Raw genomic sequence first — 13970 nt, 5'->3', positions numbered from 1 at the left:
GGTGATGATGATGATACAAAAAAGGGGCTCCACCAGCGAGTCCATTTCCGATCGAGCCGAGCCGGCCGAGTTCATTTGGCGCGCCCTCTTGAGCGCGACGACAACGAGCTGACTTTTCGATGTCGCACCAATCGGGGCCGACCGGGCGCTTCGGGCGTCTAACTTTTACCCTGCTTCCGACGACTCAATCCGGGTGTGCCGTACGCCACGGCGCAATTCAATCAGAGAGCGTTGCAGATAGAAAATTATGATGCACCCGGGAAAAAAGCCGGGGGTCCGGGAAAAAAGGCGCTCTCCGATGGCGTGGCGAGCGCTTTTTATGGGGCATCAAAACCGGTGTCACTTCCTGGTACTTCTCGTCACACGAAAAACGTCACTCCGATGATGGCGACGACGACGACGACGAGATGACATTGATAAATCGGCTCCGCAGAGCATTGCGTTCGCCGTGCGAGCCGACGTTTTTATGATCACCATATTTGCAGCACTGCAGGGTGCGGCAGAGACCCCGGCACAGGGTGTGTAGTAATACACAGCGGGTCGGGTCGCCATGTACAAGCAACCGCCACGTGCAGAATCCCCGCTTAATAGGTGCCACCCAAGTATGAGAGTGTATCTTTCGTGCTCCATCATCTGCATTTGTCGCCTAGTTGCGTTGTCGCCCGACCGGGGACCGTCGTTCCGGTTCTAGCCCGCTAGATTGCATCAAACTTTGCCTCTACTCATGCATCATGCTATCGTGCATCGTCATCATGCACCGTTTCGTTTCGGCCAGCCAAGGGCCACGTCGCTATCGTGACACTTTTTTGACGTGCTCGAGTCATGCTTCCCGAAGCCGGAGATCATTGTGTCTTGCACGCCCCACGGTGGCCAACTTTTCGATCAGGCCCGGGAATTAATGTCAGAGTGAGAATGCATTTGGATTCAACTTAACAATTTGTTTACCAAGTACGTTAAATCCTGTTACTCAATCCTCAATAACGATGTAATTTTCATAAACAACGTATTTTCCATCTGCCGTTGTCGTTCATTTGAAAAAAGGATTCGAGTTCCTATTGCAAAGGGTGGAAAGTTTTCGAGAGTCCGATCAATTGATCTAAATTTTTCCAAATAAATTTCCATTCATATATCTCATCACAGATGATCGTTTACACCAACACCGCACCGAAAGCCTTCAAGTGGCAACATGTTTATACAGAAAGAGTTACACTCCAATTTGAACATTAAATTCAATTATTGGTCGAATCCGCAACAAATCCGCTGCAGCTGTTTCAACAAGTAAATATTTGTGCAAGATTTGATTGCTGGTCCCCAAAACTCCTCTTCATCCGCTACCAAGGGCCTCGAAAGTGTCACGGAAGGAAGCATAAGTCTCTGCCAGATGTTTGATGAATGTCCTTGACCGACGCGTGTAATCTGTCGTTGCCGGAAAATCACTCCCCCGGAAAAAGAACCGAAGCGCATGTCCGACACTTTGTTGCAACTTCGTCCCGGCACGATTGTTACGCACTTTTTGTGCGACCACTAGAAAGATGATGCACACTCCCGGATTTTCCTGAACCCGGATCCACTGTCCTGGTCCGAGTCCGTCGTACGGTACGGGCTTCCGCTACGGTCCTGATCCGGGAGCAACTGTCCACCGTGGGTGGACAACTATTGCCCAAGTGTCAATTGCGTTATTTGGATGGTTTATTTGCCCTTACTACACCCAAAGGAAATGTCGGTGCGTAACTTTTTCACGGCTGGCCGGCATGTGGGAATGGTGCGCGCTCCCAGCGCTCTGCCATCACGACATGACATGCAAAACCAATTTCGTGAGTATGTAAACAGAGAATGAATAAATTAAACGCCTTTGCCTTCCTTTTTGGGGGACGGTACAGATGCCCTCCGAGGGCATCCAACCGTCAGAACGTGCGATGCTTAAAACGCATAAAAATGCACCATAGAAAAGAGAGAGAAAAAATACATCACACTTACGCGCATGGTTGCAACACTAGGCTCGAAATGGTTTATTTTACCTTTTTTTTTGGTGTGAACTGACATTGGCCCGAACGTCGTGATGAATCTACTGTGTTCGCCCGCAAAAGGTAATTGCATTCGATGCATAAACATTTACGCTGTCGCTGTTATTTATGAATAATTATATTCAGCGCCGATGGCGTGAGACGAGACGAAAGTCACCACTTCGGGCCACCTTAATTTGATTTTTTTATTAGCTCCTTCTTCGGAAGCGGATAATTTGATTTCGGCATTTCCCTGCTTATTTCGCTCGCCACACACAAACTCACATCGCTTTATCGGGTTTCCCGGGTCGTTGCAGCCGCTGGTGGAAAATAAACGCTGCACGCGTGGTGGCCTCAGATAAGCTAAAAGAAAACGTGTGCCAAGTAGCGTTGTGATCGAACAGGCAGATCCATTTCCAATCCATTCTTCGGCAAAAACCCGTTGACAATAACCGCTAGCGAAATTCATACAAATTATACACTCAAACTGTATCAGTCAGCGACAGTAATAGCATCAAGGATCGAAAATTGAATCGAAAACCGAACTGGCGGGCCTTTTTGTTGGTCGGTTGTGGTAATTGACTTATCAGAAGGACCCGTGTGCCTGGTACGATGCAACGAAGGGCGATACCGAGAGAATAAAATTCAGCGAAGAGCGTTTCGGAATAATAAAAAGAGGCACAATTAGCTTCCTTTCCCGTGGCCTGACGGAGTCTCACCGTTTGCGAGGATGCGAAGAGACACAGGCGCATAAACTGGTAGCCGGCAAAAGTCGTTAGCGTCAGAGAGTCAATAACATTAGCTTTTCCCTTACGACGCTGTGTTCGACCGAGCAGTAAAATCAATTATAAAAAGGAGACCTCAACGGGCACGGCTTAATTCTGCTTACTGCGCCATGGGGTTCCTTTTAAATCGATCTTTCGTTTTGGCATAATAACATTGTCACCCATTTACTGAACCATTTTTACCAGCAACCATGCGTCTCCATCAGTGGCGTACATTAAACCGGGCGCTTCCATCCGAGCACGGTTAGGTCATGCAATAATATAAAAATAATACACAATCCTTATTCTAAACCATGAAATGATATTTTTAATGCCCTGCCCAATAATCTTTATCAAATTCGGCGAACATGTTAAAAATAATCTGCAATTTTACAAGTTCAAAGCAATGCCAAACGTTGATAGTTCATTGCATTGGTCGGGACGGACTTTATCTGAAAGATCCCCCTTTTGGCAAGTCTTATTGATATCTAGAAAAACTTATAAAAGGAACTGCAGCCAAACTTGCGTCCGTAATCACACCAACTATCAACTGCCAGTCGGTCGGTGGCATCTCGCCAGCTTTTGATTCGATTTTTGCTCCTTTTCAAGCCTTTTCAAAACAGCGGAAGGTGGTAAAATAAGATAAAATAGAACGGGGCATGTTCCAAACCTGGTTTGTTTGTTTTCTTCTTCTCTGCCACCATTTATATCGCAAGCCGTTGGCAACGTTGCTCGCCAGAGCGTGGTCCTTTGCGTTACCACGGTTCTCCACGGTTTCGTACCATATCAAGAGTCATCCAGAATATCTCGTTTCTCGACAAGAGCGGTCAGGAAACGATGTGGCGTACATGTTTGCTATGTTTATCCTCCGCCCAGCAGTGGGACTGGACAGACATGAAGTTAAAGGAAGAGTATCCATTTTTAAAATCGGTTGCCGTTGGACAGTTACTACAAAGTGAGATATGTTCCGGGTTTTTCTTTCACAACCCCAATGCCAATGCTGAGCCTGTATTAAACGCATGTGGAATGAATGGAGCAGTTGGTAGACGTCTAGCGCGGATTGGATCGGAATTCCTTGATCATGTGGAAGAAGCAGTGAGATTGAACAAATCTTTCTTTGATAGATTTTCTGATAACACGGGGAAACCAAGATGTCTGGAAGATGCATCGCAGTGGTTCTTTGTGTCTGTCTTGGCGTATAGTTTTTGGATCCGCTGAATGATTGATTATGCTGCTCTTGGATTGTGCACAGCAGCAAAAATTATGCGTATTACGTATGCCTGTGAACAATTTTAGTATAAATCGGTAAAGAATTTGAAATAATCCAAAATTATAATTCGACATTGGCTTGTAAAACACATTGGTGGTTTTCTATATCTCTGATACAAACATACAAACAGAGACCTGCTTAAGAACTTGCTAAAAATATTGACCAAAATGCATTGAAATTGTGTTCCATTCCTCTAACCAACTCCCATCAATTTTCCATTATCCGTTTCAATATTTCTTTTGAATATTCAATGATTTGTGCTTCGCGCGACTTCCGTGGGATTCGAAGAATTTCCAAAAAACTTTTAGATTAAGGACTCGAACTTCCTCAACACTGCCGCTAGCATCATCTGCTCTTTTACTGCGTTTAACGGCTCGTCGCGTTTGTTTGAATTTTTCCACCGAAAACCAACACACAAATATTTTAGACCTTGTTGTACTAAACAAACAAAATCAAACCAAGCAACCAGCCGAATATAACGGCACCCGGAAGCGGCCACCGGAAACGAAGTAGACCACACCGTTCCGTGGGCAGGCTACCTGCCACCGGAGCTACCTTTGCCTGCCTGGTTCCGTGTTTTTTTTGCGTTTTGCGGTGGGTTAAACTTTTTGCTTAGTAATTCCGAAAATAATATCATCCAACACCGAGCCCCAGGTAAGTGATGGTATGACGGGAGCGAACGTACCTGCGTTCGCCGTGGGCACAAATCAGCCCCACAAATCCTGCGCGTCTTGTGGACCACTTCCGGCAAGCGGCTCGGTGTTATCAACTCGAAAACAACATCACCATTAATGGAGCTTTGTCAGCAATGTCGCTAACGAAACGGCACAAACAAACCTGATACCCCCCGGCGCAACGGCAAACATTGGCCGAGCCGGTGAAACCAAAAAATCGAAGCCTCCCGGGCCTTTCGGGCTATACTTTTGTCTAGCAGGGTGGATACAAATTTAAATGTTTATCTTGTTTTAACGCCACAACTGAAAAGGTGTACAAATATGTTACTACCGTGGGACAGTTTGCAAGCTTTTTGTTTGTCTGAAATGTTTCACTGCTCTGTATGATCATCGTTGAATGATAAATGAGCCTAATGGATTTTCGAGAGCGGCATTAAAATTTTAAATATAATTTGAAATACTAATAACAACTGGTTGTACTGAGTTATTGCTTAACTAATCGTCATCGAACGAGAAAATTAAAAAATCGAATTTATTCATGTTGTGTGCCATTACGCTTAGCGAAGAATCATTATTATGTATTTCAGTAACCAAATTAAACTTGAAAACATACAAAACAAAACTGCAGGCTTTAAAAGTGGTACGTGATGTTAATTTGCATATATTTAGCATGTAAACCTTAAAACAGTCTACTTTGATCAGTAACCGAGCCACTGAAAACAGTAAAAAATGAGCGCTACTTCACTTAAAGCTAAACTTTCTATCTCAATGCTGGCCATCCCCTAGATGCGTTCAATATTTCCGTATTTCTTCCATAAAAATATAACAATAATCACCAAACTTAAAGTTTATTGCATCTTGCGTGGTCAAAATCGGATGCCATCAGCGCCGTTATTGTGGGCCGTAAAAGACCCAAAGAGCCTGAATTAGTTTACGACTTTTATGGCCTTTGTGGCAACTCGATTGGCAATGGCTAATTATCTGGACGAGATTTGTTTATCGCAGAACTACAGCCTGGGTTCGCAGAATGTTCGTATCCAACTCGTAACGGAGTTCGGAGGCAATTATTGTGAAATTTTCCAATTCCAAACTTCCAAAAGTCCTACATCTCCAAACCCAGACAGATTAATTGCTACCAATCGTGCCCTGCTCAGGGGGGCTTTATGATAAACTTTTGCGACTGGAACGTTACTCAAAGGCCACCGTAGCTCATTTCTCGTTTTTCGACGAGTTCATTAGGTGCTCCCCGCAAATGTGTGCCTACGCAATGCCGCTTTGCAAACACAGACACAAACAGCGTTTGGTGAGCAAATTTGTTCTACTTCAATATTCATACGCCCACAATGCGACTGTGTTGCAGTGCAGGGTGCCGGACCCCGGGCGACGAGAGCAATATCATTAAACTTTCATAAATCGCCAACCTTAACGCCACTTAAGATGCACATTTAGAGGCACTGTAATTCATTTGCTGCTTTGGCTGCATGCCGCCGCCGGTCTGCGGCCTGCGCCTGTTGCTCTCTCCTACTGGAGCTCACCTGGAGGCTACAGCTGCATCCCGAATGCGCTGCATCCTGCATACGACACCGTCGTCGCCCTACTTTTATTGGTCAACATTTGGTTCTTCGTAGCACGGGGCCACGATGGCGATTACATTACAGAGCCCGGCTAGCCAGCAGCCAACAAATAATAAATGGGGCCCCCGTTGAACGACTCCGGAGCCTATCGCTTGACAATGGGCCGACTCGACTAGGCCAGCTATTTGCTATTTGAAATTATAATTTCCCGAACTAGCGGTGTGTTGTAGGCCCTCGGGGTCCTTCGACTAGGGTCTGAGTCGGCGAAAGTGGTGCACTCACGTTACTGCCGTAAGTTGGTGGCTTCTTGAAAGCGGTTTTTGTACACACGCAAAAGGCTAACAATGTGTTGCGGCCGGTTCCTATCAGCGCAGTTCAGCCCGAAGGCGGTACACTGGTGCCCGTTCAGGCCACCTACATAAAGGAGCCCAACGCGGCCCAGCGTATCGCCAGAGCATAACGCAACTGCCCGCTTGCTTGTGGCTTGGCGCGTACCTCGGAGCGACTATTATAATAAGTCTCCACCGCATCAAGACTGTTGTAGAATTAAAATTACATTTTTTGAGCTCGAGATTCGAGCCAGCTCCAGCCTAGGGCCGATCGCACTCAATAGCGCCCATTTCTACCCGTGCGGCATTGGGGACAATCGGAACCAAATTGGTCCGAACGCTCAACGAAATATGGCAGGGAAGGCTCACCAGGCTCCGCCGTCGCGCGGTAAACGGGCATTAAATTTATTTTATGACTTTTGATAAAACCAAACCCGTGGCTGCTAACTGCAACACGGCCACCTTCCCCAGTCCGACGTCGAACCGCAAACTCATGCGACCTTTCAGAGCACTGCCGGCAACGGCGGCAGACGGTGGCAGCCTTTTAATCGTGATCCGTGGAGCAGATGGCCGATCCGGGGTCCTGGAGCTGGGTGGCACCCCTCCCTTGCAGCCACTAGCATAAAACTATAGGTAAATTATTTGGCCAACACTCTCACACACGAACGTACATACTCCTGTGGGGGGGTTGCTGACTTTAAGCCGCCGGAAAGTTTTGTCATTTATGCTCGGGCTCGAGTTTTGCAACGTGTTGCGGATCAGTTTTGCGCTCCGTCGTACCGTCCGGGTCACGTGGTGGCCCGGGAAAACACGGCGACACGGTGCTGGTGGGGATAAAACGAGGCGGGACATCATCCACCACCGAAGAGAGGCCTATGCGCTTCGGCACTCCAGCAAACCGTTTGTCGTCTGGTGGCAAACATTTGCGCGCCGTGGTGGTACTTTTGGATTGGAAAGTTTTTAGAAACCCGAGTTTCTTTGTGTCTGTGTGACCGGATGTGTGTTTGGAAACCACGATGAGCGTTGTAGTGTTGGTTCTGTTCGTTTTTTTTTCCTGTGCCTCAAAACCTAAGCCCCCAAAAAGCCACCGGAACACCCATTTGAAACTTTCTATATTTGTTTAATGAACTTGAAGCCCCTTGACGTGACTTTTTCGGTACGAATTCCGCGACGTTGGTGTGCTAAATGCACTAGCCACTTGGTGGCGCTTGGTAAAGTTTTAAATAAATGTGTGTTCATTGCAATTGAGTTCCTGAACTTGCAGCTCTCCCGGCGCTTATTCCTTTCAACGCCTCAGCGATATTTAAAATTATCACCCAAAGCATTCTCTCTTTTATGTATTACTAGGGTAACAGGAGCGACTAGTAGGTAGCATCAATTACGAGCATGCAATGTTACACACAACATTGTACGCAAATGTTGTCTTCCACAACTTGCACCAAAATATTTGAACAGACTGAAATATGAATACTTGAATACTGAAATATTGAAAAAAAATATTGTTCGCCGTATCATGAAAGATTATTAGACAATTTGTTCCATGCAAACTATGTAATCAAAATTCCATACAACATTGTATGCAAAATTGTGTACAAGTTTCGGCAAGCAAATTTTGTGTGCAATATCACATGCAATTTTGCATTGGTACTACTTACCAGACGCATCTACTCCCCTAGTAATATTTCAAACTTTTCAAAAATCGTGAATTTTTTCAGATTTTTTTATATATCAACCAGTGATTCGAAAACAACTCGATTTACGCTCAATTTTATGATACTTTAGAACTGCAGCCCGAAGGTGTGGGAGGGTCAAACGTTCCTATTCACAATTTTGTGTCACAAAACTACGCTGTGCAAAATTTCCCGCGTATTGGTTCGGTAATGGAGGAATAACAGAACAGACGACGGACAAATATTCAATTTTAAACAGAAAGATTATTATAATTCGGCATGCGACGTTTCATAGGTCATGTGTTTTGGAACTTAAAATGGCTTAAAAATGATTTTGGTTTAAGATTTATCAAATTCCTAATGAACTGTCGTGGTTTAATGGTGGTCTCGATACTCCTGGAAACCCAACATGGAAAATGAATTATTTAAATTTCACGGAGCAGCTGAAAACACAATGTTGCCTTCATGTACAGACGAATTAACACGGTGACTACAACATACCATCAATTAAAATGTTGTTGCGGCCGATAAACAAGTTTTGCGTCATTAAATATTCTCTGTGCTTAGCTTTTCATTGAGTTGACTTTAATCGCTATTAAAGTCGCATTGGACAAAAATGACCAGCAGCTTAATAAACAACAATCTACGGCATGCAGCTTAATGTTGTGCTTAATTTAATGTGCGGAATATTTCCCCAAATTATGCAGCACATAAATCTTCCCATTTTCAACCAAACGAATGTATCCTTCGCATTTGAATTGGCCCGGGCCAACCATGCTGATGAAACCACAGTTTCGACGCATTTCAATTACCTCCGCATGATGCTGTTAAGAGTGTCGATAATTAAATAACAATCACTCCCTAAGTGGTGCAGTTAAAAAACGAACCGAGGCGACTATAAAAATCTCTCATTTGAACGTCATCTATCATCGAGATCGGGGCGTAAAAAACGCTTCGAAAGAACCGGCACCACATCCAAGGTCGACCCGAGAGAGGCAAAACAATAATACAGGGGCGAAAAACAACAGAATCGCCAACGATTATCCTGGCGCCCTACCGGCCTCAACAACGGGCAGCATAACACACAGCATGATTTAGTATGGCAAATATTTCAACCGTTTCCGTATCCGTAAGTTAAAGAACGCAAAAAGAAGGAAAAAAGAACAGCATTTCAATTCCTATTCTCTTGTTCTATATCAAAACCGTATCCACTCCGGTGCGGTAGTGGAGCGGTGAGTTGCATTTTTTAGACACCACGCGTCCTCTTCAATTTGAATCATGTTCCACGCCCCGGAGACCCTTTGGGGTCCCGTGGGCTTCACGCAGCACGGTGCCACTGTAGGATGCCCCTATTGAAATGTAAATGTCCAAATAAAATAACCCTTGTGTTAATGAAAAACTGCACCACATAAATATAAAAAACCCGGCTTTCGCATGACCCCCATATATCCGGCGGAGGGATTTCGTATGCGAGATTTGGTTTTGGATCCGCGGCACCAGAGAAACCCAACGATTCAACGGGCCACACCCGAGCTAAAGCTTTTCTTTTTTTCCTGCTTGATGTGTAATCGAATTATTCACTTCCTCATTCTTGTGCAGATATGTTTAACTTTATACGAAGATAATCAGAAACACTAAGCTAGATTTTCCCAGCGGAGCAGTTCCTATAGTTGTAGCTTTTTTTGTTCGGTTTGGTAATAAAACCTCATCAACAGGGACGAACACAAATAGATATGGAAACGTCGCTTTCAGTTATTTATGGTATTTTTGCTTGAAATAAATATTCTTGATTAATATCCAAAAATGCTAGACAAAGAGTTAGTACCGAACAAAGCCACTTAAAGCCACACCATTACCAGATTGCATTTACGGTAAGAAACTTGAAGTTTTCGGTTTTTCCAAAAAAAGTTGAGTCAAAATCTCACCAAAAATGTTGATGTAAGCATTTCACCCTACAACCATAAATGGCACTACATTACAAATCGTTAATGTGAATGTTTATGTGAATGACGAAAAAAGGCTTTTCACATGACGCGTCAGTCACAAAATCAAATATTTTTAAAACATGGTATAGCTACGAACATGTAGCACTAAACATTGAAAACTTAGACAAAAATCGTAAAATTTACCCATTATTTTTAATACGGGAACTTATATGGCATAATACTTATGGACCGCTTCAGTGGCTAGTATTTCATTAAATATGTTGTTTTCTTAACATAAGCTTAGCTTTGCAAGTCACTGTATTTTAAAAGCCCGATTGGATCATCGAAATACTTAACCGTAAAATACGCTTTTCTAACCTCACATGCCAAGATCATTTTCTCACCTAACCTTAAACCTTGATTCAAACAGATTAAACGATGAGAAAATACCAGTTTGATTCTCGTCCGGGCCAACCGGCACAAGCGGAATAGTTTTTCAAACGGCTACCGCCACGAATCCTTCATTTATCCTCGTTGCCTTCGGTGAAGGACCAAACCCCTCTTTCGCTATGCATTTCTTCTTATCGTACATTGTACTCCTTTTTGATCCCTTTTTTTCCATCCGCAGGTACGGGCCCCACTTCGAAACCGATAACGTCACCAACATCACGGTGCAGAACGGTGATACACTTTTTCTAAGCTGTAGGATTAGTTTACTGCAGGATAAAACGGTAAGTCGAACTCCGACGACGACGGGTTGCAGAGCCTTGCGAATGGCGAATGGCGAGTGGTGCCTGCTTCGGAATAGTTTGATTTATCCGTGCGATTGCAATCTCACCTTTCTCGTGCGACGCTGCCGAAGCACCCAAAGAAGGTCGCTTGCCTACGCACTATGGGCTTTCACGGTGGCACTATGAGCTCGCGATGAGTTGTACGACTTTGAGTTTCGAAAAAGTGCAATCTTATTATTTGTCCATTTTATTGATTTTTAGTGTCGGGTTTTCATACACAACAAATAAGCTTAAACGCTGCTCAAGCTACACGGCAATAGTTTTATTAACTTTTCCATTAACTATTATGTAACTGCAACTGCACTGCACAAAAGTGACAGACAACGGCGAGAACTCGTAGGAAGCGACAAATGATAAAGTTTCAAAGATTTATAAAGACAGTACATTCATCATGCAATCTTTCCATGAACAAAAAAAAACGTCGCATTGTCTAGATCGCTTCTTGTACTCGGTTTATTTCTACAGTTGCAGTGTAGCTCTATTTTCGTACAATAAATGAAGGAGTGGAAAAGGCAGTAAGAAAATTTTCTTTCGAAACACATTCCCTGTTGCCCGGTGAAAGTGAACCAAAAACTTTCGCAAAACGCATTTTCGTTCGCCCGTGTTCTGTTCGAGGCGAATAAGAAACCGTGTACCGTGCTTCGTATTGAAAATGGCGCTCGTCAGTGGTGCAGCTCGTGCCGCACACGACAAAGAAAAACTAAATATTGAAATCCACCCTACCAAGCCGGTGGTCGGTGGTGGGTCTGTAGTGTCCCTGTGGGTCCCCGTTGCACGGTGCACCGGAGCAAGTGCCTCCCGGGAGGCATGAGGTCGGTGCCAAAGTTTTACAATAAGTCAAACTTTTGCATTCCCACCGCACACCGTTACACCGTTTGCCCGGTCCTTTTGGTCGGCGTGGTGGTGGCGCAAGGAATTTATTGCCTCCCACCGGCCCACCGGCGTTCGCTGCGTTCGCTGGTGGGAGGAATTCAATTTGTTGGAACACGATTGAGTTTCTTTTCCTTTTTTTCTTCCCCCTAAACTCATGCTCCATTTTTTTCGATCCGCGCGCTCTCTCCCCCGGCAGGTGTCCTGGGTCCGACGGAAAAGTGGCGATACGGCCTTACAGCTGCTCACCGTCGGCCGGCAGACGTACTCGGGCGACTCCCGGTATCAGATCGAGTTCCAGTACCCGAACAACTGGCGACTGAAAATATCGCAGGCCAACAAAAATGACGAGGGAGTCTACGAGTGCCAGATATCGACGCATCCGCCAAAAGTTATTATTTACTATCTGCACGTCAACGGTAAGTGCGAACTGCGGTACCGCAAGCCAACCGCAAATGGCCTCCCCGGGGGGTAGAATGTAGCGGCTGTTGGGATAGGTCGGTGCCGGTGTCTTCTTCGGCGGAGCCTTTTCGCTGCCACAGTTGATGAAGTTACTATTGGGACCGCATAACAATACACGGCCAAAAATGCCATCTATCATGGGGTTCAACAGAGGAAGGCCCACAAACTGCCGGGGCGAGGTCAATTATAGACCAGTCGTCCACTCAACTCATGGACAGACTCATTGACTCACCGTGATGTGCATGAATTGCGCTCAACAATGTGCGTTTTGAAGCACAACCGAACAACGGATATTAACAGCGGGCTTTTTAGTATTGTTTGCGCTCGCTACATTCATTGCTTTCGCAAAACTTTTCAAGCTGTTGTAAATATTTTAACGGACGACGGCCTGCGGAACTTAAAAACCTGGAAGTTCCGGCCGCCTTCATTATCCCGAAAAACAAGGTTCATAATTACGGGGGAAACTCTGATGGCAAGATACATATTTGGAGTGAAAGTTGCTGCTTCAAGATGTCCAAGAAAAGAGCACAACACTTTGATTATCACAGAAAGGAACTTCAACGAGCTCAGCCGAGCGAACTCTCCAATAGAAACACATAATCCATAAAAATGATAAATTAATTCCTATGTTATGCTGCATTCCCTTGGACGCTGCGGTTAACGTGCGGTAAAACGTGTCGCGAATTAAATTGTTGATATTAATTCACGAAGCAGCACGAACCAATAGAGCGTTCCAACACGAGCAGCGAGCGTTGCAAATGCAACGAACTTAACAAACCGCACCTTGCCTTGTACTCTTTGCGACTAAAACAACAGGATTCATTTTCGTTCCTGTTTTCTTACAAATCCCACCGACCGACACCCGTGCACGGTTCGTTTCCGTGTCTGAAGTATCGCGAGTTAATTAATACTCTACAGTGCTCCCCGAAGGCCATTGCTGCTCTGCCCGCCGACGGCTCGGTGTATGTTGCTTACATTTGCATCGAGGAGAAGTCACGAGCACAATAACTGGAACATGGTTCCGGTACCGTGGTACGAGTGTTGACCAAATGGGATCACTCCTTAACGAGAGAAACCTTCGGTCTTTGGTTCATCCCTTACAACAGCGCATCGGAACAGGAGTGCGAAGTTGTAAGACAAAACACAATATTTAATTAGGTGCCGAAAGCGGCAGTTGTGACTTATATTTCTATACTCTCCTCTATTTGTTATTATATTGTCTCGTCTTTTATATGGAAATATGTATTAAATGACTTATAATTCCTACTTCTTTTATTAGGCTGAAATGTATTCTCATTAACTGGTATACGCACTCGCCGTCCGTTCTTTGTCACGGAGAAGACAAGGAATCTTTGAGCCTGATCCACAATCTTAAATCTTAAGATCAAGCTTCGGCGGTACTCTGTGTGTGCCGAGCGAAGAATTTAATATTTTTGTGCCTTAGCTTTATTTGATTTTTGTTTTTTTTTTCCTTTCGGCCATAACAAGTTTAAGACCACACTGCATCATCGGTGAGCAGGGTGACATTTTATTACGACTTTTACTGCCACCGTCTTGAGTCGTTTTCGCCATTCGAAGAACTCACGCGGCTCACGCGGAGATAAGACGAGCGTTAATTTTATTTGCCAACCTTCCACG

At 44.8% G+C, this 13970-nt stretch overlaps 1 protein-coding gene across 1 annotated transcript in view; it reads left to right on the top strand.

The window, feature by feature from the left end:
* LOC131215256 (uncharacterized) overlaps positions 1-13970 on the top strand; it is a 54725-nt gene that overhangs the window by 8960 nt on the left and 31795 nt on the right. Inside the window, exons 4-5 of the mRNA XM_058209643.1 lie at positions 10838-10940; positions 12070-12289. Coding sequence (XP_058065626.1) covers positions 10838-10940; positions 12070-12289 — 323 coding nt within the window. The remainder of the gene's footprint in view (positions 1-10837; positions 10941-12069; positions 12290-13970) is intronic.

Source organism: Anopheles bellator, chromosome 1 (assembly GCF_943735745.2).
Source record: "Anopheles bellator chromosome 1, idAnoBellAS_SP24_06.2, whole genome shotgun sequence".
In the NCBI taxonomy this organism is placed as follows: domain Eukaryota; kingdom Metazoa; phylum Arthropoda; class Insecta; order Diptera; family Culicidae; genus Anopheles; species Anopheles bellator.
This window is presented reverse-complemented; position numbering and strand designations above follow the sequence as displayed.